At 40.6% G+C, this 23,047-nt stretch overlaps 1 protein-coding gene across 1 annotated transcript; it reads right to left on the bottom strand.

Moving 5' to 3' along the window:
* On the bottom strand, window positions 1–22,456 carry slc4a10b (solute carrier family 4 member 10b). The gene is made up of 25 exons (XM_061088032.1): window positions 22,406–22,456; window positions 21,339–21,380; window positions 16,407–16,488; window positions 13,750–13,902; window positions 13,472–13,610; window positions 12,838–12,998; window positions 12,040–12,225; window positions 10,532–10,620; window positions 8,115–8,272; window positions 7,898–7,985; window positions 7,226–7,372; window positions 7,028–7,131; window positions 5,967–6,141; window positions 5,707–5,840; window positions 5,162–5,407; window positions 4,940–5,045; window positions 4,394–4,555; window positions 3,680–3,793; window positions 3,433–3,594; window positions 3,095–3,346; window positions 2,902–2,970; window positions 1,795–1,968; window positions 348–467; window positions 172–243; window positions 1–72 (listed from the first exon to the last, which is right to left on the bottom strand). Exons 1-25 carry the CDS (start codon window positions 22,454–22,456, stop codon window positions 1–3), a joined length of 3,258 nt encoding a protein of 1,085 aa, XP_060944015.1.
* Between the last annotated feature and the right edge of the window lie 591 nt (window positions 22,457–23,047).

Consider the following 23,047-nt stretch of genomic DNA (forward strand, 5'->3'; position numbering starts at 1 on the left):
TCAGCCGTTTGCATTCCAAGTATTTCCAAAAGATCCTTTTGACATTTCGTCTGTGATGTTGATGACTGACGGGTATTCCTCTGCGGAAAAAGAAGCCAGATAATAATTTCAACATTTACCAATTAAAATGTGCAATTTAAATGTGATTTTAAAACTTTACAAATGTAAGATAACATACTTGTAGCCTTCTAATGGCACTTGCTCAACTCCCTCTTCCTCTGCCAGTATACTCTGCTCCTCCTCCTGAAGATTGAGGAAAATACAGCGTGAATGTACGTTAATAAATGAATTCAGCATCGACTGGTGTGTTGGTGTGGTGTGGTGTGACAGGTGTGTGGTAACAGCACCTCATCAGCATCCTCGAGCTTCTTCTTCTTGCTCTCTGGCATGAGGTCATCCAGCCAACTCATCTCTCTCTTGGTGAAGATGCAGTCCATTAGCTTCCTAATAAACACGAGCGCTAACACCTGCAGGATTCACAAGCAGGATCAAAACGGCTGAATCCACAGAAACCATATGTGTTAATGAAGGAGGAGAGGAGATGGACAGATAGACAGACAGATATATAGATAGATAGATAGATAGATAGATAGATAGATGGATGGATAGATAGATAGATAGATAGATAGATAGATAGATAAATAGATAGATAGATAGATAGATAGATAGATAGATAGATAGATAGATAGATAGATAGATAGATAGATACATACATACATACATACATACATACATACATACATACATACATACATACATACATACATACATACATACATACATACATACATACATACATACATACATACATACATACATACATACATACATACATACATACATACATACATACATACATACATACATACATACATACATACATACATAGATAGATAGATAGATAGATAGATAGATAGATAGATAGATAGATAGATAGATAGATAGATAGATAGATAGATAGATAGATAGATAGATAGATAGATAGATAGATAGATAGATAGATAGATAGATAGATAGATAGATAGATAGATAGATAGATAGATAGATAGATAGATAGATAGATAGATAGATAGATAGATAGATAGATAGATAGATAGATAGATAGATAGATAGATAGATAGATAGATAGATAGATAGATAGATAGATTCTTAGATAGATAGATAGATACTTTATTGATCCTGAGGGAAATGTAGGTGTATAAGTGGTGTATGTTGACAGAAAGAGCAGAAATCAGTTTAAATGATCTGTATTTTAGCAAGGTCATGGATGTGTAATGATAAAAGTCATAAGCAATTACTTTGAACAAACTAAAATATTATGAATATTATATTTTGTATATATTATACATGCTTTTTTGTATACATTTACATTATTGCTCATTTGAAATTAAGAAAACAAATATGTGTGTAAAAAAATATATTTTCATTTGGGATTTTTTTTTTAATGAAATGAAATTCAATTAAATGTCAAAAATTACACAAAAACACATTTCAGAGAAACATGAGAAAAAGTGACCAAATGATTTGCTGCAGGTAAAATGGTTAAGATAAACCTGCGACATTGTCAATAAATAGACATGGAGCTATTTTATCAATGAGAGCAGAAAACACTTTGCGGTTGGTATGACTCTGACTGTCATGGTATCAAAGTGTTTACATAATTTTGTCTGACAACTGCTGCATTAATCAAAGCCCAGACACACACACACACACACACACACACATACACTGAGCCCTGCTGACACTTCAGTGTAATGAAAGCTGTGCTGCCCGTGCGATGGGCGGTTCACGCACCATCATAGGGAAGACGATGGCAGCCTTGGAGGTCTTGATGACCCAGAGCAGAATTAAGCAGGTGAGCTGGATGATGGTGAACAGGTGCACCTTCCTCAGGGGTACGTGGCGGAGATAGATGAAGTCTGGCTGGTGCTTGGCTGGCATACCGAACAGTGTCAGGCGGTCAAACAACTGAAGAGGACAAATTATCAGAGATTTGTGAGTGGGATTTCTTTTATGAAAAATAAAATGCCTTGTATTTAACAACAACAACTTATGTTCATGTGCTGTAAAATATATATATTTTAAGGCTCTTATACAAAACACTGCCTTTCTCTCATGAAACACCCAACAAACTGATCGACTGAAGCTTGTGGAGAAAATCCAAAGTCTATCAAGCTAAAAGTAAAAGTTGCTGGAACTACAAGAGACCGAATCTTCAGATCTGTATATTTCTGTCTTCATTTAAATATAATTTTCACAAACCAACAATAGAAAGTATTCAGAATTGAGGAAAATGAGAAGTAAACAGGGCAATTAAATCACAGTCAGGTGTTCTGTAAATGCTGGGAACACACTAGTGGCCAATTAACACTTCTTCTCTGGGCAGCCAGACAATATGGAGGCGATCCCCTATCGTGGGTTGCAGGGAGTTAACAGTCCACACAGAGTCGACGAATTATCAACACAGAGCAGCTCTCTAACTAATCTCCAGCACACAGATCATCACAAAAACATACGACTCAAATTCAGCTCAGGTCCTTAAGTGGTTGTTCGTCACATTTTAGATTTTAAGTGTCCAGACCTGTTTTTCATGCCCGGTTTGGATATTAAAACTGAATCACGAATAAAGTACCATGATTAAGACTTTCCTGCGAACATGGACTTGTTTATCACTTTCTTTAACAAGGTGCGATATGACTTTTTCCAACATTTTGGTGGCAATTTGGTGCATATCCAGATAAAATTTGTACAATAAAAAAATGTAAAAGTGGTTTCATAAGGGGACTGTTGGGCCTTGGCGGAGGTTTGCGGCCTGAGTGCCGTTCTAGTTATTCCTTCACAGTGATACAGTTCAATCTGAGCAAAAGCTGCATCAAATACAATCAAACTCTAATAACTCACCTGAATGCCTCGGAGAGACGATGCCCCCATATAAAGGAACACTCCGTACAACACAGGCATAGGAATGAACTGAAGAGCAATAAAAGCATTTAGTCAGTAACACTGTCATGCATTTCATTAAGAGTCCATGATGAAATGAAACTTATACTGTTGTATGATCACAGAGGGCAAATACGATGGGTAGGCGACCGACCTTGAGCACAGACGTCATGAACACGGAGCAGCCCATGAGGGTGAAGATCATGAGGCCTGTAAACCGTTGCTCTCTGATGCCGAGGAACTTGGGCTGCTCACCGGGGGCCGAGCACTCGGACTCCAGCTTCAGGCTGTTGACGTGCGTGATGGAGAGCACGGTGGCCGCCACGAACCACGGCAAACCCATCAGAGAGCACACGCCCAGCATCACCCCCACCACGAATAGGTCCAGGTGATAGCCACAGCTTTTCTGAAAGGGGGGGTGGAGGGACCAGCGGATGAAGCCTCGTCATACTAATGTGACGTAGATGTGACAGCATTGAACTCAGGCTGTACCTTAAGCTTGTGCTCCTTCCTGTTGATGATGACAGCAGTGATCTGCTGGTCCATGAAGATGAGGATGGTGCAGAGCAGAGCTGGGATCACTGTTATGACTGCCGTCCACCAGGGGTTGGGCCCCAGCGGGTTAATGAACCAGCCTCGATCATCCCTGGTCGGCTGATAAAACATAAAAAAATTATTGTAATTTGTTTAACATGAGTAGATGTTCACTGAAAAATGATCTGCTGAATCAAGTTCTTACCTTAAACACACTGGGAACCTTCAGCTTCGGAGAGGGAACCCCTAATGTGTAGTCGACTAACACCATCGTTAGGATGGTGAAGAAAATGGCAAAGTCGCTGATGAGGGACCTCACCTGATAGAGATGAGACTTATTTTAAATACCTTCAAGCAGACAGTTTTTATATTTCACAGCATTATTTATCATACTCAAACAAAAGCATTTGCAGGAAACAGGACTCTTCATTAACTCCATAGAGGAGGACATTTTTTCATCTGCGTTTGTTTTGTTTTGTTTGTTTGTGATAAGGTAACGCAGAAACTACAGACAGGTAACCATTGCTTTTGTGGAATGATGCTGTAGAGGTCAGAAAAGAAACCAATACATTTTAGGACAGATCCAAGTAAGAGAGTGGTTTCAATATTATTTTTTCTCTTGCTTAGTTATAATTCCGGCATATTTAGGGGACTGATGTTAGTGCAATTTGGTTGCAAAACCATATAAAAATCCAGATCTATTGAATTTAAATGTGGTTTCATATAGGGGACTTTTGGGCCTTGGGGGAGGTATTATACTGATTCTAGTCTTACATATACTTTCCATCCCGCAGTACCTACGTTGAACCAGGAGAGGGTACCACTGCACCATGCTACACAACCAAAGCTCTGTTCTGCAGAGACAGAAACATGAGGCACTCATGTTGATGTGAGGATACCAGAGGATTTTGTACACTACCTTTGTGGGAAAGTAGTTGCTGAACTTGAACTCCTTTAGGAAGGCAGACATGATGACAGTGGAGAAGAAGAGAATGGCCGACCAGAAGAGGACGTCAGGAACGTAGGGGCCGTGCGGGCCACAGGCGCTGCCCACAAACTCGCCTCGTTTCTCGATACAGTCCTGCAACAACAGGTAGAGGGCCATTATTCAACGTAAGCACTTGATTAGCAATAAAAACAGAATCAGCTGATTCTAAGCGTCCACAAACGGTTCATGAGCATCCACATTTGTAAAAAAACAAAACTTTACAAAGTACAACAAATGTGCTTTTAGAGTGATTTGCAACGAGTAATCCAAAAATAATCCAGCCCACATGCCCTTAATCTCCTCTGTCCAGCTTCCTCCATCTGGGAGAGCATGCCACTTTAAGGTGGAAAAACATTTTTGGTCTGTCTTTGTGTCACTTCATAATTCCAGCTGCTGTATATTTAGAACCACAGTTTATTATCTCATTTCTGTAACGTTTGTTTTTGTTTTCGTTGCCGAGCTGGCGGCGGGTTGTACCTTGACCTCCAGAGCTTCCCAGTAGATTTCTGATGCAGTGATGTTGTTGGTTTCCCAGAACCTCAGGGTGCCGTTGGCGGGGTCAGACGGTTCCACGCACGAACATCTGCGGAGGCACATGAACATCTGGGTGAATGATTAATCCAATATCTGTCTGGGATTCACTGAACCTCCAAGGAATCTACTTAATTACATCTACTTTAAAGAGTACCGTGGACGTACGAGTACATGCTGAGTTTGTCCAGGTTGTTGTTCTTGTTGAAGGGATAGTGTTCCCCCAGGTGGATGAGTTTCTCCAAGGCCTCGTAGATGAAGATGATGCAGATGAGTGAGGCGAAGGCTTCCTCCGTGAAGCGCGTGATGTAACAAACGAGGGAACTGGCGTCTGTGGCCACCAGCACGATGCAGAGGAACGCCGTCCACAGGCCGATGCATGTTCTCAGGGACAGATAGGATAAGCCATACTCCCTGTGTGGAGATGAGAGGGAGGGAAATGATTTGGGAAGAAATCAGATCAAATCACATATCTTTATTATATACTATTGCAATATGGCAGATGGGAGAAAGACATTATCACGATGAAATGCAATGTCGATACAATCACATTATATTTTCTATAGGAGGCCAGATGTTACATTCACGTTCCCAGAACTCATCCAACAGCCAGATGATAAAACGTCGGATGTGTAATTACAAAGTGATGCAATGATCCGAAGTCACTGACATGAGAGATTTTTTATGTGCGGGAACATTAAATCCAAACATACTTGCAGAATTTGAACAATATCTTTTCGAATACAAGCACCGGCCCCGTGCTGCCCAGGATGGTGAGGGGCTGCCCGGCGAACAGGGAGTAGGCTATTCCAGTCAGCGAGGCTCCAAACAGCGACTCAATTGCACTCTGGGAAATGGAAATCAGGAGAGAAAGATTACCGGTGCAAAGACAAAATGTTTATGGTACTGAAGGACTGGTACAGAGCACCGCAGCGCACAACTAGAACAGTGTGAACAAGAGAAGGTGTTTTACTATGCGTCCTTCTGTTGCCTCGCCCAGCAGTCCTCCGAAGGTGATGACAGGGGACATGCAGGCACAGTAGAGGAACAGGAAAGAGGCCACGCACTGCAAACTCAGAGCATCCGTGTAGTCAGACAGGTAGTGGGGGGCCTTTCGCTTGATGTCTCGAAAGAGACCGCCGAACCACCTGGGGATGGAAAGAAAAAGTTTGCCACTTCTCTTGTTTATTTACTCGTAGAATTTTAACTTTAAAAAGCTTAGATAATTGTTTTCAATGTTGAAACAGAAATAATAAGTTCAAATGCAATGGTTTTGAGAAAAGTTTGCAAGGTTTTTGACAAAAGTTTTGACATAAAAATATAATAAATGTTTTTTCGACTTTTCAACCTTTTTCTTTATTTTTTCAATTTTTTTCTCGAAATGCAAATAGGAAAAAAACATCTTCGACAGATTTTCTTCAACTTCCCTCTTCTCACTGTTCACCTCTGGGCACAGTTTAGTGCTCTAAGTCCTTGTAGTAGCGAAGCATGGATGCAAATAGATATCTCAAAGCAGGATGTTTCTATGGAAACCACTTTATGACTACTACTAGAGAGCAAGTGTACACAGAAATAGACGACTGAGCACTGCAGAATACAGTTGTGGAAAGTGGTGGTTTTTTTCCTCAGTATATGGGCTTGATTTTAGCTAAACTTGCAGTAATGATTCATTTCAAACTAAACTTTAAGTGTATTTATTAAACATCATTTTATCAATTGTCAGGCAATAGTTAGAGCCCAATCCTAATACAAACATATTTCATTTAAGATATTGGGCACCACTTCTATGGACACAAAAGGAAAAAATGTCTATATATTTTTTTTTATTTACTTAATGGAAAATGCACAAAGCTAAAGCCTCAGTTGTTCAATTGTAAAAAGTCTCTGCAGCAAAGCAGTGAGTAAAGGCTGCATACCGGGGTTAGTATGAGGTCTTTATAATGATATTCACTTATCTCTGTATAAAGACTTTTTTATTGTTGATAAGAATTCAACAAAACACACACATTGTTCTTCCCTTTGTGAATAACTCACCTCCCTGTGCGTTGCAGTTCAGGACCTCCATGGCCTCCAATTTCCTCCTCCTCCTCTCCCTCGACTAAACCGTTTGGTAAAATATTACATTTCTTCCTCTTCTCCTGTTTAACAAACAGCACAGTTACTTTAAATAACCCCAACGTGTTGTAGAAATCTTCTAAAGAAGAATAAGCAGCCGACCAAAGTCCTACCAACCTGAGATGGTACATTTTTGGGTGGCTCTATCCGTATGGACGGGTCCCACTCTCCTGGAGGCAGCACTGTCACCTGGTCGAGGAATTCATCGATCCCAGCGATTAGATCATTACGGTCTTTAGCTTTATAGGCTACGTCATGGAAAACCTGGGAACAGAGAAGTATGGATGGCTTTGAATGCGTTCCAGTAACAAACTCTGACTGAACTGCACATGAAGTGTACGTGCAAGGGCTGTCTGCCAGATGACATCACGACTGAACAGACAAGTGCATTCACACAGATGGACTGTTCGGTCAAATGATCCCCTTATAAACATGCAGAACATGCTCGACAAATTGTATACATAAGCAAAGCTAAGATAATAAAACCTGGAACCTGCTCACCATGAAACATCAAACACTTAAACAACTCATACCAAAGAATGTATGATAAAGTCCATCATTTCCTTAAAAGTGATCGGAGACATGAGGACAAGAGCAGTGCTAATAACCAAAAGCCTGTTATACAAGCTCTGAGAAATGTCCCATTATTTCAGCAATTTGTTGCGTTCTGCTGGACCTTGCAGTGGTCTGTATAAAATCGGACTTTAATATTCAAAGCCTTCTGTTCGGAAACTGACATGCAGGAATAAATTCCGATGATGCAGACTGGGAGGTTCAGGGGATTCTTACCTCATCTGTCATAAGTGTCGCAATGGATCTTCCAATCTCATGATACTGAATCCCTCTACCCAAAGGCCCCAGGAGAATAAACAGAAACCTAAAGGGAAAAACACAGATATTTGCAAACCATATGTATATATTTACTGTAAAGTTCACTGGGGATAAATCAGCAGGGTGAATAGGAGGTGTTTGTGGAGGTTGATGTGTAGAGGAGAATCAGCCTGACCTCGTGGTGATGGGGACTTCAGACAGACCGTTGAGCATAACCGCCGGTGAGAGACGCACAAACGCCACCACAGGTTTGTTCAGAAACTCCAACTCTCCCACCAACACGTTACAAGCTTCAGCGCCCACTGGGATCTTCTTCATGAAGTGAAGGTCTATCTGAGAGAGAAGAGGAGTACAGTGTGGAGAATGTCACAGAGAGGTTCAGCTTTAAACACGGAGCAAGACTCTCGGGTATCGCTCTTATGTTCAGTTTTTAAGTTAAGGAAATGTCCGTGGGTTATTCTTCTTTTTTCTGACAGTGTGTGGGCTGCAGGATGAGGCTGCAGCTCCAGTTTGCTATTGAGTCAGGCTTTGTTTGTGCACAGAACCGATGAATGCATGTGTTTTTTACCACTTTGTCCTGTGGTGCGAGCTTTCCGGGATCATGGTGTCCGTTTCTATGCACTTGTATGTTTGTCATATGTTATATTCGTCCTTTCGCTGGGAGGCCATGTTTCTTGTGGGGGTGCCAACTGGTTTTAAGCCCAACAACTTTTAGATTTTGAGACTTTAAGATGTTAGAAATTCTGATTAGATCCTACAAGACATTCAGACATTATTTCCCTTTACGTTGAAGTTACATCAATCACAGTGTATAGGGATCAAATAATATAATCATAATTCAATAGGCTTCCCAAATTTGAGGCAAACTAGGAATTCCCAGTTGTAGATAACGATAATGATGCAAGCGATCCCTCCCTCTCTTCAGAAATCACATTCACTTATTGCCACTATCAATTATTATTATTATAAATTTTACGGTTTATCTGTACATTAATCCTTCAATGCACTGGTTTAACTGGACTGCCGTCTAAATATAGCCCAGCTGTCCAGGTTTTTTGTGTCACAGGACAAAACATGAGGATGAGGTTTCTTTCATTTCCCATAGTGCATAAGAACTGACCCTCAAAATGAAACTGCTCCTCTAACTCTCTTTCACTCACTGGACCTGTACTAAACAGAAAGTCTCTGAATATTAAACGTGTTGATTTTTTCAGCGTTAATTATGTGCAGAAAACAAGTGTTGACTGGAGTGTTTTTTGTTCATGTGACTCTGTGGGGGGGAACGAGACCTAGATCCAAAATAATTAGTCACTGCTGTAGTTTTTAGGATTTAAAGTTTAAACAGATACATTTTTATCCTCGTGCCAATAAAAGTCTGCAGCTGAAATGTATAAATTATAGTAATATGTATAAGAATAGCACTACTGGATGGTGATCATTTCTACTGTTTGAATTAACAGGCAGATGGGACAGTTCGATTTCTGACTTGGACAAAAAGGTTAAACCCACAGACTTCAAGCCAAAAGGTCATAACAGGCTTTTATCTTTGCTGTGTGTGGTCATCCAGAATCAGCTGAAGGACTTTTATTATATTTATAGTGGTTATAATCCTAATCCCAGACTACATGACCTTTGCAGTAAAATGACCAACAACGACCTTCTGTTCATTGTTGGAATCACACAATTAAACAAGAGGCAGCTCATTTTCATCAGATACAACATTAATGTAAACTGATACATGCACAATACCATCACACTATAATCCACACTGTGTGTAAAGTGTTACTAGGCTCGTCTGACACTGCTGCAGCATGGATAAGTACAAGTAGCAAAGAGCGTTCACAACAGTCAAAAGTAATTATAAGTTTTCATCTTAAAACAATATCATAGGTATTTTTTGTGAAGAAAAACAGTGTAAATTACTTAATTTAATTATTATCACCTCCCCCACAGAGGTGATGTATTCACATGTGTGTGTTTGTCTGTTTGTTTATTCGCAGAATCAAACAAAATAACTAAACCGATTTCCACCAAACTTGGCAAAGGGAAGAAACCCAATACATGTTGGTTTAGATGCAGATTAAGGGCCAGATTTTTGGCCACATTTTCATAGATTTTTCCAGGATCTTGATTTTTAAAGGGGCGCAGATTAAGTGAGCCGACCTTTGGTGATTGTGTACAATTCGGTGCTGATCCACATTGTTCAGATTCAGCCTTAAAAATCTAAAATCTTTTACAAATCCCCTCTAGTAACCTAGCTGTCACAAAGCTTCCCTGTTTGAAGCATAAGATAGAGTGATGTTTATTTGGTTCTTTCAGAAATGCATCATGTGCGACACAGCATATGTCAGAGACAAACAACTACAGAACAGTGACACAATACACATGACACCAAATAATTATATATAATAGTTAAATCCTATATTACCACACTGAGGTTCAAGTCATTTCCTAAGTTTATTCAGTGGTGCAATATTGGAGGGTCAAATGATCTGTGATTGGTTTGGTCCCTATAGTTAAACTGAAATATCATCATGTGAGTGTAACTTGAGAAACACTGTGTGCACAATGCAACCGTCTTTGCAGTCATACCTTGCTGAAGTCGACAGAAATGTTTTCTCTACTGATGTCCACTTTCCCATCTGGACCCGCAAGGTGAGACTGGGAGGACGACAGCTGACCTGGAGGATCCAGAGAGGAGAAACATGATCTAACACTTCTCAATCAAACAGAACTTCAGCAGCGGGGGATTTCACTATTTATCATGAGACCGACCATGTGAAGAGAATATCTCTAAAAAGGAAAACTATGTTGAGGTTTCATGTGCAAATCATGGAGGAAAAAAAACATCCAGACTGTCATCACAAAATAATCCAGGCTCATAGTAACATGATTACTACCAAGCTGCTTTACAGGTCTAACTTCATTCACACTCTAATTCCATCATTCAGTAAGCTCACAGAGAATGAAGTGAGCTTCATCAGAGCACAATGATGAGTAATTGGCATTCGATGCCTCACAGGTGAAAATAAATTGTTCATGATGCACCATCTTGATTTCTGGTTCACTGTGAAATCATTTAACAAACACTTTGGTGTGTTCTGCACACCTCGTTCTGTCACTGGCTTGTAAAATGTAGTTTGGCAATGAAGTAGCTAAGAAATGCTTCCAATTATGAGTCTGTCCTGGACTCACTCCTTTTTCTGTGACCAATACCAGACGGATGGGCATATTTATAGAATTAACTTGTTTTGTTTTTTCATCAACCTTCATTCAACCTGATAAAAAAAACTTCTTGTGAGTTGCCAGCATCCACACAAACCATAAGAATAATCCACCTTTGAATATGTTTTAAAGAATTAGATGGTAATGGAGAAGGTGCACTTTATTAGCACCTGATGACTTCAGTGGTGCTGTGGCTCTGTGGGTGGGCTGATAGCGAGTGAACAAATATGCAAGTTAGGCCCACGTGCATGTGGGACACATTCTCACAGTTTGAATCTGGTGCTCATCAAAGATCTGTACAATGCATCAAATAAAAATGCAGTGTAGCAGCACAACATTCATGAATTTAGACTTCATTTGAGTGCTTAGCAATAATTCACATCCGTTTTAGAATATTTTCCATCACAGCAGACAGCAAACTTGAACAGCAAGTGTTTGTCAAAGCGACATAGTGTTTGAAATACAGCTGTGGACTGTTTGTGCATTTTGTTATCTAACCTACGTCATGTTATATATTTTTGCATCGGATGGCCTAGACAGAAAATACTCTGATGTTATCAAAATGAAATCAAATATGATTGTTACTCTAGAAAATGAAATGACGTAAAAATTCCAGTTTACTTTTTGGGGGGTTTGCAGTTTCACCCTTTGCCAATAGGGGGCAAAAGTCAGATCTTTCCTTCACTGTGTTTTATTGAAATAATCATAGAAGTCAGAAGAAGTAAAACTCTTCAATAGCACCCAAGTAAACAGTTGTACACTAATGCTTTTTGTCTGCTTTCGTGTCCTGTTGTCATCTCATGATCGATAAGATGTATTTTAGAAACCTTTTCATGCTTCAAAGCCCCTGGAGACAGAATCTCGGGTTTAATCACCATTCTTGTCCAGGTGGGGGTCCGATGTCCGTCGGCCCATGTCAGCAAAGGAGCGTACGATGGGCAGGCGGTTAGCCAGCTTCTTCTGGTTCTGGTGATGGTGCTGCTTCAACAGTGTTTCCCGCACTTTCAGTCGGAGCTCATCCCCCAGTGGCGAGTACAAGTCCTGGTGGTCCAGGACCATGTCTGAGGACAACACACGCTGTGAGGACTCGTTCTGCAAAATTCTGGCTGTGAGGCTAAATAATTGCCAAGTGTCAATAAGCTTAAGTTTTCAAGATTTAAAATAGCATCACAAAGTCTCAGCAGGAAGGCAACGAGCACTGTTTATACTGTATAATGAAAAATTATCTAAATAAACTGAGGATTGTGTCTCTAATGTTAATGATTGCAATATGAATATTTTCTGACTTCATAGTGACGTCATGATGACATCATTCCTATGATAATGAATGATCTATATAAGCTCCAGGTCATGTCTATAGTCCTTGACGAAGCAGAGATAACTTAAAAATGTATGATGTAATTTTTCTAAATTCTTTGTGACTTCTTCATGACGTCACTTAAGTTTTCTGATCAGTAAAAGATTTTGATTGTCTCTCTATGATTTGCAGAGATATCTGTTTTTCTAACCATATTTTGGTTTAACTTGACCTTTGACCCATCAACACTTAAAGTTAATAATCGGGTGATACACTTCCAAGTAATATTCACACCATTCATGCATTGTTAAGTTATTTTGTACACATATGAGCACACAGGGTAATAAACGTGTCACTCTGTGTTTCATTTCTGTACCTGCGATCTCCTCGATGGAGTTGGCCCTCATGTCGAGCAGCACGGTGCTGTTGATGATGCAGCTGCGCAGCTCGAACAGGCTGTGCAGAGACAGCGTGGCCACGTAGGGTTTACTCCATCGCTCCCCCCCGTCCTCAACATCCTCTTCAAACTTCAGCCACCTGAGACACCAGCGGGAGTTTCAGTGAGGAGACGGCAGCAGACGGCAAAGTGTCGGACAATCTGTTCTCGCTGCAGCAACACTCGCTTTCATAAATATATATATTTACATGCATCTCTGTCTCTCGTTCTCTGTGTGTGTTTTACTCATTTACTCTCCTTCCTTATTGCCTCTCATCAGAGTAACACTGTAAATAAAATATGTCTGATTTGAGAGAACACCATAACTCCCATGATGAAAACATTCCACATCTTGATTAACACTCACAAGTCTCAGAGAAAAAAAAACGGACAAAAACACAAACTTAAGTCCTGGAGCGATTACAGCAATGCATTGCAAAACAGCCACATCTCCTCATCAGTGTGAGTGGGATCACTAGCCTGACTGCTCCCTTCGATCAGAGCTTTGAGTAATGACGTGCAGGTCATGAAGGTCTGTGGCGGCCAAGTTAATGACATGACGGTGTGACAGTACCTGGCACTTTCCCTCCACTCCGGATCCTCGCCGTCCCTCACACAGATCTCATCCATCTCTGTGAACAGGTCATGAGGAATGTGCTCCTCGTCGTCGTCCTCGGCGCCCAGCAGGAACTGCACCCTCTGGGACGGGGTGTCTGGGAACGTGAGGAAGTCCATGATGGTTTCCAAACAAATATGTGAAGTATTGTTTCCCATAGTTTATACCATTGTATTGTAATCAGGTATAAATAAAGATTGAATTAATGGATGAAAAGTATATTTTATGGTCAGTACCATAAAGAGGAGACTCTCTCCCCTCAACCAAGGGGAGATCCCGGTCCCTGCTCCTCCTCCTGTGCTTGTTCCCATGGTGACGGTGCCTGCGATGGCTGCGGTGCCTGGTGCTGCCCAAGGGGACGTGGACCCCGATGTAGAGAGTCTTGTGGTCTGGGGACAAGTCCGGCAGCGGTTAAAGGGTGGTCTACTGAGTGTGTGTGTGTGTGTGTGTGTGTGTGTGTGTGTGTGTGTGTGTGTGTGTGCGTGTGTGTGTGTGTGTGTGTGTGTGTGTGTGTGTGTGTGTGTTCCCAGAAGCTTTACAGATTATAATTTCACCGATCATAGTTCAGCACTACTTCTTTGCCATGGCCATGAGTTTGTGTGTGTTTTTAATGTAATGAAGTGCATTGCTCAAAACATCATACGTAATAATGTAATGCTCAATGCTGGTTTATTTAATTCATCATGCTACATTAAGCATCAAACGATATAGGCGTACCACCTGTTATGGCTGGAACATGAAACATTTGACTTGATTACAATGAACAAACTAGAATTACTGCCCCATGGTTGTATGCCTTTGTCAACCAGTGCAGTTTCAGTCTCCATGGATTTTTTTTCCAGACTCATATAAGGTCACTGTGACCTTTGAACTCTGAAATCTCACAATTTAATCTTTGAGTCCAGGTGACAACAGTGCAAAATGTGAAGAGATTCCCTGAGGGTGATCCTGATGTATCATGTTCACAAGACATTGAGGTCACTGAGACCTTGACTTTTGATCGTTGACCTCATCAAATCAGCATCAAATTCTAATCAGTTAATTTTTGAATCCAATTGAACAATTGTACCAATTGGAAGAAATTCCCTCCAGGCTTTCTTGAGACATCGCAATCACAAAATAAATTTGGTGAGGTCACAGTGACCAAAACAAACATAATGTGAATGCTCAAAAAGATTGGTATTAATAAAAAGTAATAGTGATCAGTGGTGGCATTTAAAATTATGGTATAATTAGTATAGGAGTTTCTTTATAACCTGTATTTTCATGACAATGAAAATGTGACAATATATGTGACAGTTTATTATGTGCAAAATGAATCGCTGCAATTATATAATAAGTGATTGATGTTTGTATCTTAGTTGCTTTTAAACGACTGTTCATATACTCAAGGCCGGCAGCTGTGTGGATTTGTGTTGCCTGGTTGTTAATTTATGTATCCTCTCCTTGGACTATTTAAAAGCCTTGCACAGCTGTGTGTGTGTGTGTGTGTGTGTGTGTGTGTGTGTGTGTGTGTGTGTGTGTGTGTGTGTGTGTGTGTGTGTGTGTGTGTGTGTGTGTGTGTGTGTGTGTGTATGTGTGTGTTTGTGTGTGTGCTGGTGTGAGACTGTGTGAGCGAGATAGAGAGCGAACGAGAGATATCTGTTTACGAACTCGTCAGCCCACTCAGCTCCCTGCAGTAGGACATGAGGATTCAAACAACCACATACACTATATATAGTTTATATATCAAATTAACTGTGTGCAGAAGGATTTATGTGCCAAACAGCTTGTAACACAAGCATTTTAATGAAGGTATTTTTCAATCAAAACTTACTTTCTCTTTTTAAAACCGGCCACTACGCATCCATAAATGTATATGCATGCGTAGGATGTTGTTTCTGAATATTGCAAATAAAAAAATGATTGTGTTAGTTAGTAAGAACCATTGAAGTTTGATTTCGTATTTAGACGCAATTAATTTGGGTTATCTTTGCCAAGACATCTCAAAGAATGATCTTGTTTTACGGCATTAGAGCAGCATGTTTAATTTTACAAAAACTTCATGTTATTTTCTTCTCTGCTACTCTTATCAACTCAAAAGAAATCGCAAAGAGGAGGCGATCAGTGAATCTGATAATCACGGAATAGAGAGTTATAAACGTCTCCTGCTCCAATAATTTGTTCCCAGTAAAAGTGTAAAATTAAAGTTCAGTTAAATTTAGTTCAACTGTTTCCAAACTTTCTGTGGTAATATGACACTCACCATAAACTGAATATAAAGATGACTGCTCCCCAAATGAGATGCCAAAACGTCACAATCGCCACCTGGTGGCTGGATGCAGTATAGTTTGTAAAGCACACCTCCTCCATGTTAGTCAAAGTGCATGTCAAATACATTTTTCCTCAAAGATTGTTTCTGTCACTTTAGTTATTTCTTACAACACTGATGTATTTTCAAGTGTTCACGTTTCTGACAAGTTTGGTTGCGTCGACCATCTTTACAAACCGTCTGTGGCCCACACACATCCGGCAGAAAGATATGAGACACTGTTTGGTTAATGGTCTCTGACTAAAAGAAAAACAAAGGTGTTTTTTAAAGTACAGTCTACGATTTCATTACTGTTTGACAGAAAGTTTCACTGAAAAGCTGTGGGTCATTATTCGTGTGCAGATACAGATGGTAACTTACTCCTTTGTACTGTTGGTATCTTTTTGTTTTGATTATCTGTGTTTTTCCAGTGATTATGATATTGCTGATGTGAATTCACCTCACCTACAGTCTCTGCCTCCCACTCTGCTCTTATCCTTTAGCTAGGAGACGAGGACAGAGTGGGCGGACTCAGCTGCCGCAGCCTTTTAGCGCTTCGAGCTCTGTGTGTTCCTGATGCGTTAAGTGTTGGTCGAGTTATACCTTCAGGATCCTCCTGCTCAAAGTTGGTTCCCTGTTGATACCGCGTCCCCCCTCTGTCCACCACGGCCTCATCGTCGTTTCTCTGTCGTACACATTGCAAAACAAACACACACATACACAAATTCAACATGATGAAGTTATGAACATTATACAACTTAAAGAAACAGGATGAAACACGTTGTCCTGTTAACTGGTGTATCAGGAGCAATACATTAAACTAGAAGTGCTTGTTGACTTGGTGTTCCCCTCACAGATTAGGTCGTTGTGAACAAACACATTATCCAACCGAATAGCACTGTTGCCATGGAAACTAATTGCACATCTCTTCTTGACGAGGAAAACATCTTAGTCCAAACAGAAAGCTTTTTCCAAATGGGAACAATAAATTACCCACCTACAATTAAAATGTTTGGTTCTGTTTATTCATCGTGATCTGTGCTGCTCTGATGATGGGATGTAATATTTCCTTTATTTCATTTTTTTTTAACTCATTCATCATTTTTTTCTTCCACCCTCCACCTCTACTTACAACACATTACAGTTGTTCTTGCAGGATAGATCATAGACTGTATATGAAGTTGTACAACACATCTCCACTTCCTCAAAATATCCAGAAATAAAGCCAAAATATCAGAATATAATATGGAACCAGCATCTGCACAGTAGCGATCGAGGGATGGAGCTGAGGTAGTTAGATTCCGCCTTGGCGTGCACTTGACCAATCACGAGTCAGACTCAGCTGTCAATCATGATGTTTCACACTGTTTTTACAGCATCAAATATCTAATCAAAACCAAACTTACAGGAAAAACTGCACCTCCACAATCATCAGCGTGATAAGAACCACAATGTATTCAACTTTGACTTTATCCCATTTGCCAACATGGAGGAAGTGACCTACACTGCAGACAGCCAACAGGCGATGAACCTTTGGCTTTGCTTCCAGCAGCTATCATGACGTCCATCTTCCTATACATATATGTATGTATTCATATATTGAGAGATAGTATAATTTTTAATGCAGAGCTTTTGCCAGATAAAACAAAACTCAATGACTGCTGAATATGTCTCTGGGCTTTTTGAGCATTTCCTGTGGACCACACTGTCCAGCTACATCTGGCTGCAGTTAATAAGCAGTGACCATAATTAGTTAGAGTGTGTGTGTGTGTGTGTGAGTGGGGGGGGAGGGGGCAAGAGAAATGCAGCAGGACACACAGACAGTGTCATAGCAGGAAATGACTCGGAACTGATTAGAGTCAGTGAGAAAACCATCATTCTGTGGTGTGAACGCCAGTCTGCTTATGTAATAAGCAAGAAGAGAGGAGTGAGGAGGTGGCAAGAGGGAATCAGGAGCACACAGCTGAAATCATTATTTCCAGTGTGCATGGAAGTGGTGAAATCTCAACACCTGCTTTTGCCTCTCTTCAAAATCCTGTTATGAGTCAGCACGCTAATACAGCTCACCATGAGCAATCAAACTGTTCAGCTTCAAACTGTGAGTGACCATGTGAAAACCAGACAAAGTGACAATGAGGGGTAACATTAATGGAAAACATGTTAAATATAACCCTATACAATAAATCTGAAAAACCTACATGTGGATGATTGGAGGTCTAAATGTCTGTAAATGTATGCAAATCACATGACACCAAACATTTTAATTGCTTGGTGTATGTTGTATTTATGAAATTCGCTTGGTCTGAATATATTTCTGTCCTTGGCTGGAGCAACTATAATGAAACCCAATTTCCCCACGAGGGATCAATACATTTTTTTCTGATTCTGATTCTTTTAACAAGAAGTCATCTTAAGAGGCTACCAGGCAAAACGCCATGACATGCCTTTAAGGACAAATCCAAAATTTGGGAAAGTCACTTCGGTTTTGTCTGAAGGTAACAAATTGCACCCAAATTAAATCATTTTTAGCATCTTGTGATATAAGCTATATGTTACTCAGTAGATTTCATACCAACAGTCCCCTTATGAAACTTCATCTCGTGAATATCCGTCCCCTAAATATTTGCAGAATGAATTGTTTTTCTGAGAAATCAATGGAAATGTAAAAGAACGTCCTTTCTATGGAGGAAGTTTTTTACAGGAGCCCAGACTGGACAAACTGAATGTTCCCCATGTTTGGAAGGGGAGGGTGAGGTAAAGGGGTATTCAGCTGCAACATGCAACTTCACCACTAAATTCTACACACTGAACCTTTTAAGAAAGTGGAAAAATATCCTGAATCGGCCCCCTGATCCGCAACAACATTTATTGGGATCTTTCCTGATCCATACCTTCCACCAGGTTTCGTGGCCCTGTAGTTTTTGCAAAACAAGGCTAAGTATCAGACAAGCCAACAAAGCAACGGCGGTAAAAGTGAAATAAAATAACTTTACGCTAAAGGAAAACTCTGGGATGCATTGATTTAATGCTGACTGATCAATTCCGTGAGATGTGTGACTTACAAACACAGCTCAGACGATGATTGCCTCTTAGAGCTGGACACTGTGCTGGTGTTGATTGCTCCACCACTACTGTGGATTTAAAACCACCTGTCATTTCCTGGTAATCCAAGCAACAGCTGGGGTTCAGAAAGCAGAACAAACACACGCGGGGCCCCAGCTTTTACTTAGTGTTCCTCAAACAGAGGCAAACAATTCAGAAGCACTTATCCGAGCAGGTATTTCTATCTCCATGTAAGCTCACTTGATATCAGCTTTTCCCCGCAGCCATCTTGACCACCAGTTGACCATCGGGGCATTATGATAATGAAGGGTGCTGCTGTTCACAGCTGCACTGACACATGGGCCGGCCGAGGGCACCAGGCTGATGTTGATAATCTGTCTACAAATATACAAGCCATGGATCATCATCCCTGCTCAGATTAAACTGCCGGTATTTGTTACTAAAGCAGGGGCCACATTAGCCCATATTAAATGTGTTCCCATACAATGTAACAGTTTAAACAGTAAAAATAGCACTATACATTTAAATAGTATTTTTACTATGAAAACTATCTCTATAGAAATAGCTTGACCAGGTTGCCTCTAACAACATGATCAGATGAGTCCTGACACAGAGCCAGTGATGCTATTGATTCACTGATATTATTTTCAGACTCACAAGTGACAAAACTAGGTTCTCAATGCAGATTGCAGGCTCTGAAGAAAAAATTGAATCCATTTACCCCTTATTCTGGAAGACGATACAAGATGCTCAGCTAAGAGAAATATTTGTAGGCAATTGGAAATTAGGTTTTCTGTCATTTTAACAGACAAACAATTTGTATCAGCTGAATGTTAATGTTTTCATCTGTATTTACCCGTTGATGAATGTACATATGCCTGTATGAATGAACTGCCTTCGTCATCTGAGTTTTAACCCATTTCATCCCAGCATGTGCTCTGCTTTACAGCCAAGAACAAAGATTTATAGTGTGTTGTGAAGCCTAATAACATTAAATTCAAACTACTAATGCTGCGTTTCTAGCCTTAAGATCAATACTCAGGCTCAAAAATCATGATAAAAGATGTCAAACCACACAAACCGCTGAAGTGGTGTGACAGGGTGCGGAGCATACTTGGATCTGATCCATGCGGACAGCCCTGGCACATTTGGAAACATCTGTGGCAGCAATGTCATGAACCGCACTGGCTTTCCTGTGCTGCAAAATGTTCTGTAATCCTTAAATGTCTCTGATATAAACTTCAACCTCCTCTAAGAGCACACATTAGTAGTGAACACTTTTTTTCTATTTTTTCAGAGTTGCTATTTAAAGTATTTTTAGCTCCGAGCCCTCATTTAGTCATATCTAATATCTGCTTCCCTGATGTCTGAAGGGCAAGATGGATCAGTCGCAGTCAACAGGAAATGCTCTTTCCCGCTTTGCCCTTTTTATGCCACAATCAGGCATTAACTCTCACTTTTGGACATTTGGAGAGAAGGATCTCTGTAGAAAAACCTCCAGGAATTCTGGCTCTTGAACGTATACACTTCTCTTAACCTCATAGTAGCTGAAACATCAGAAGATCCTGTGAACATGAAGCCTTTGTCCTACCTGATTTTTGGAGAGCCAAGGAGCCTGCAAGTTTTCTGAATGCATGAGCTTTTCCTCGTGTGTCTCTGTCCACTCTTTAATCAGTTTAGTTAGCGTGCGACGCAGTGAAAGCTCTGCAGTGCAAACTCCTGCTGCCCTGCTTTACACCATGGCTGATAAATGCTGAAGCCCTTCTGTCCAACTATTGAAATTTGTGATTGAGCGTCTATCAACAGCTCGACGAGAGAGATTATATGTGACATCATTGCTGCTCTTATCGACAACAGAGCTTGATTCATACTAAAACCACATATGTCTTACTGTATGTGTATACATGTATACTATATATATGATAAAGTAAAGATAATCTTGTCACATATCATCAAATCAACTTGGTCACTCATACAGGGATTTGTTTCAGCAGCTAACAAAAATGAATGTGAGCCCAAAGTGGTGGCAAACATGGTCGAAATATCACAAAACAAATGTGGGCCTTTTTGGAAAACAGGTGTTGCTCTAGACAAGGTGTAATTTGCATGGAGATCTAAAGTGGCCCAAATAGCACAAAACTTATTCAAGCAACCTTTGGCACCTTTGCAGTATTGCTATGGAAGAATACTTGTGGCTTGATCAGGTTAAACAGGAGCGGACTGCCCAAGTACCATTTTCCACACAGGACGTGGGCCGGATTTGTGATATGGACCAAATCTGAGCCATAACAATTTTACTATGTACTCTTTACAATTCATTCAAAGGAAACTAATATACCTCAATGCATCAGAATGTACATTGTATATGTTACAAATGCATATAAGATGAGGAGATTGTGTATGTCGTACGTTTTTTGTGTATTGTCAACTTTCACTGTTGTGTTCAGAAAGCCATAACATCCAGGAACTCACCAAACTTCTACGTCCAAATGACGAGCCAAACGAAGGGTTAACCTGAAACATAAAAGGGGATCGTGAGTATTTGCAGTATGTTATGTGTAATCTACAAAGTTCTTGAATTTTAGGAACTCAGCCACCGGAAGCATTTTAACATATTTTTTACCCTCCAAATGAGATAAAGATTAACTCTGAAATGTTTTTTTATTCATGTTGTGTGACTCTTAAGGTCAGGTTGTGACCTTGCGCTTTGAAACCAAAGCCACTAAAAGTAGCATCAGAGCAAACTCGCAGCCAAAAGCCTGTAAGTCTGAAACCTTTTGGCTAAATGGGAGAAAAAGCTGTTGTGATGTAAACAGCAAAAGGATAATGACAAACAAATCTCCTCCAAAATGATGAGCATAGGGTTCACATCTGTCTGAGAACATCCTCTGAGTGTCTGTGCCTTCTTTTAACCGAGAATTTCACCAAAACAGATGCTACAATATGATGTTGGGAGCATATCTGACACTTATAAGTGTATTCGTGGTGCTATGTTATTCACAATTTACATTAACCTTAATCTGTCTCTCAATTCATTTCCATGAAGAAGAGATCACACAAGGTCACTGCTATCTGAATGTGGAACATCTGTCACCGCAGGGATTTGTCCTGTACTGTAAAAATTGGGTAGCACAAAGTAATGGGACTTGACTTCATCTCTGATGTAGAGCAAATTATCAACTACTAAACGGTTTCACATTGAAATAAAAAAGGGCTGATGAAAGCCTCCAGGTAGTGACAGTAATCTTCCACATCATGAAGATGACGTCACATCTTGTCTCACTGAACAAAGCTTGAAGTTATAAAGCAGGATCAGCATGTTGCATGTACTATCACAAAGTAATTTCCTGTGGTCGAAGCTCCACAGGTGATCTGCAAACTGCAAAAAGCTCCAGAGTCACCATCATCCTCTGTGGAAGGATTCAGGCTTTAAACCCTCATCTGCCCCCTGGAAAAACTCTAAGCAACATCCTTTACATTTTACCATCGGACTCCATACTATATATGACAGTAACATCAGTGCATCAATGGTCGTTTACCGATGGCAGCAGCAGCGGCTCGATCTGTGCGCCCTGGTCCGTGGGGTTCATCCTCTTCTCCCGCGGCGCTCCACCGTGTACCGGGGGGTGGGGGGGGGGCTGGGCAGAGATCCCCGGCTGGGTGTGGGTCTGTGGGTGTGTAATCCCGTCAGGTGCAGCGGAGACTGAGCGACCACACAGCGGGTCACACGGTTATATGGCCGCGGCTCGGAAACGATTAGCGCTTCTCAGACGCTTCAGGGAAACATGCGCGCCCCGTACACTGCGGCGGGCGCGTGCGCGTCACTTTGGAAATGTTGTTTTTGTTTCAGACACATGGAAAGTGAGACATGATGACGAGATCAGTGGAATTAGAAGAGACGATGTGATACGTTTTATCGCTAAACACGATCAATAAAATGTGCCATTCATTTGTTGCAGATTATATAACGAACCTTATTCATATCGACTCTGGGGGTCATTACGCAAACGTGCCATTTTGTGTCCTTTAAACGAAACTGCCTTGTCAATCTAAAATACAATGAAACATTTAAAAAGATTTTAGAATTTGGTGTCCATGGCATATCTTGTAAAATAGAAATATTGATTGTTTTTTCTTTTAAATTTTAAGCATCTTGCAAAAAATGGAAGTCTTTCCCTCAG

This window comes from Limanda limanda, chromosome 16 (genome assembly GCF_963576545.1).
Source record: "Limanda limanda chromosome 16, fLimLim1.1, whole genome shotgun sequence".
In the NCBI taxonomy this organism is placed as follows: Eukaryota; Metazoa; Chordata; class Actinopteri; order Pleuronectiformes; family Pleuronectidae; genus Limanda; species Limanda limanda.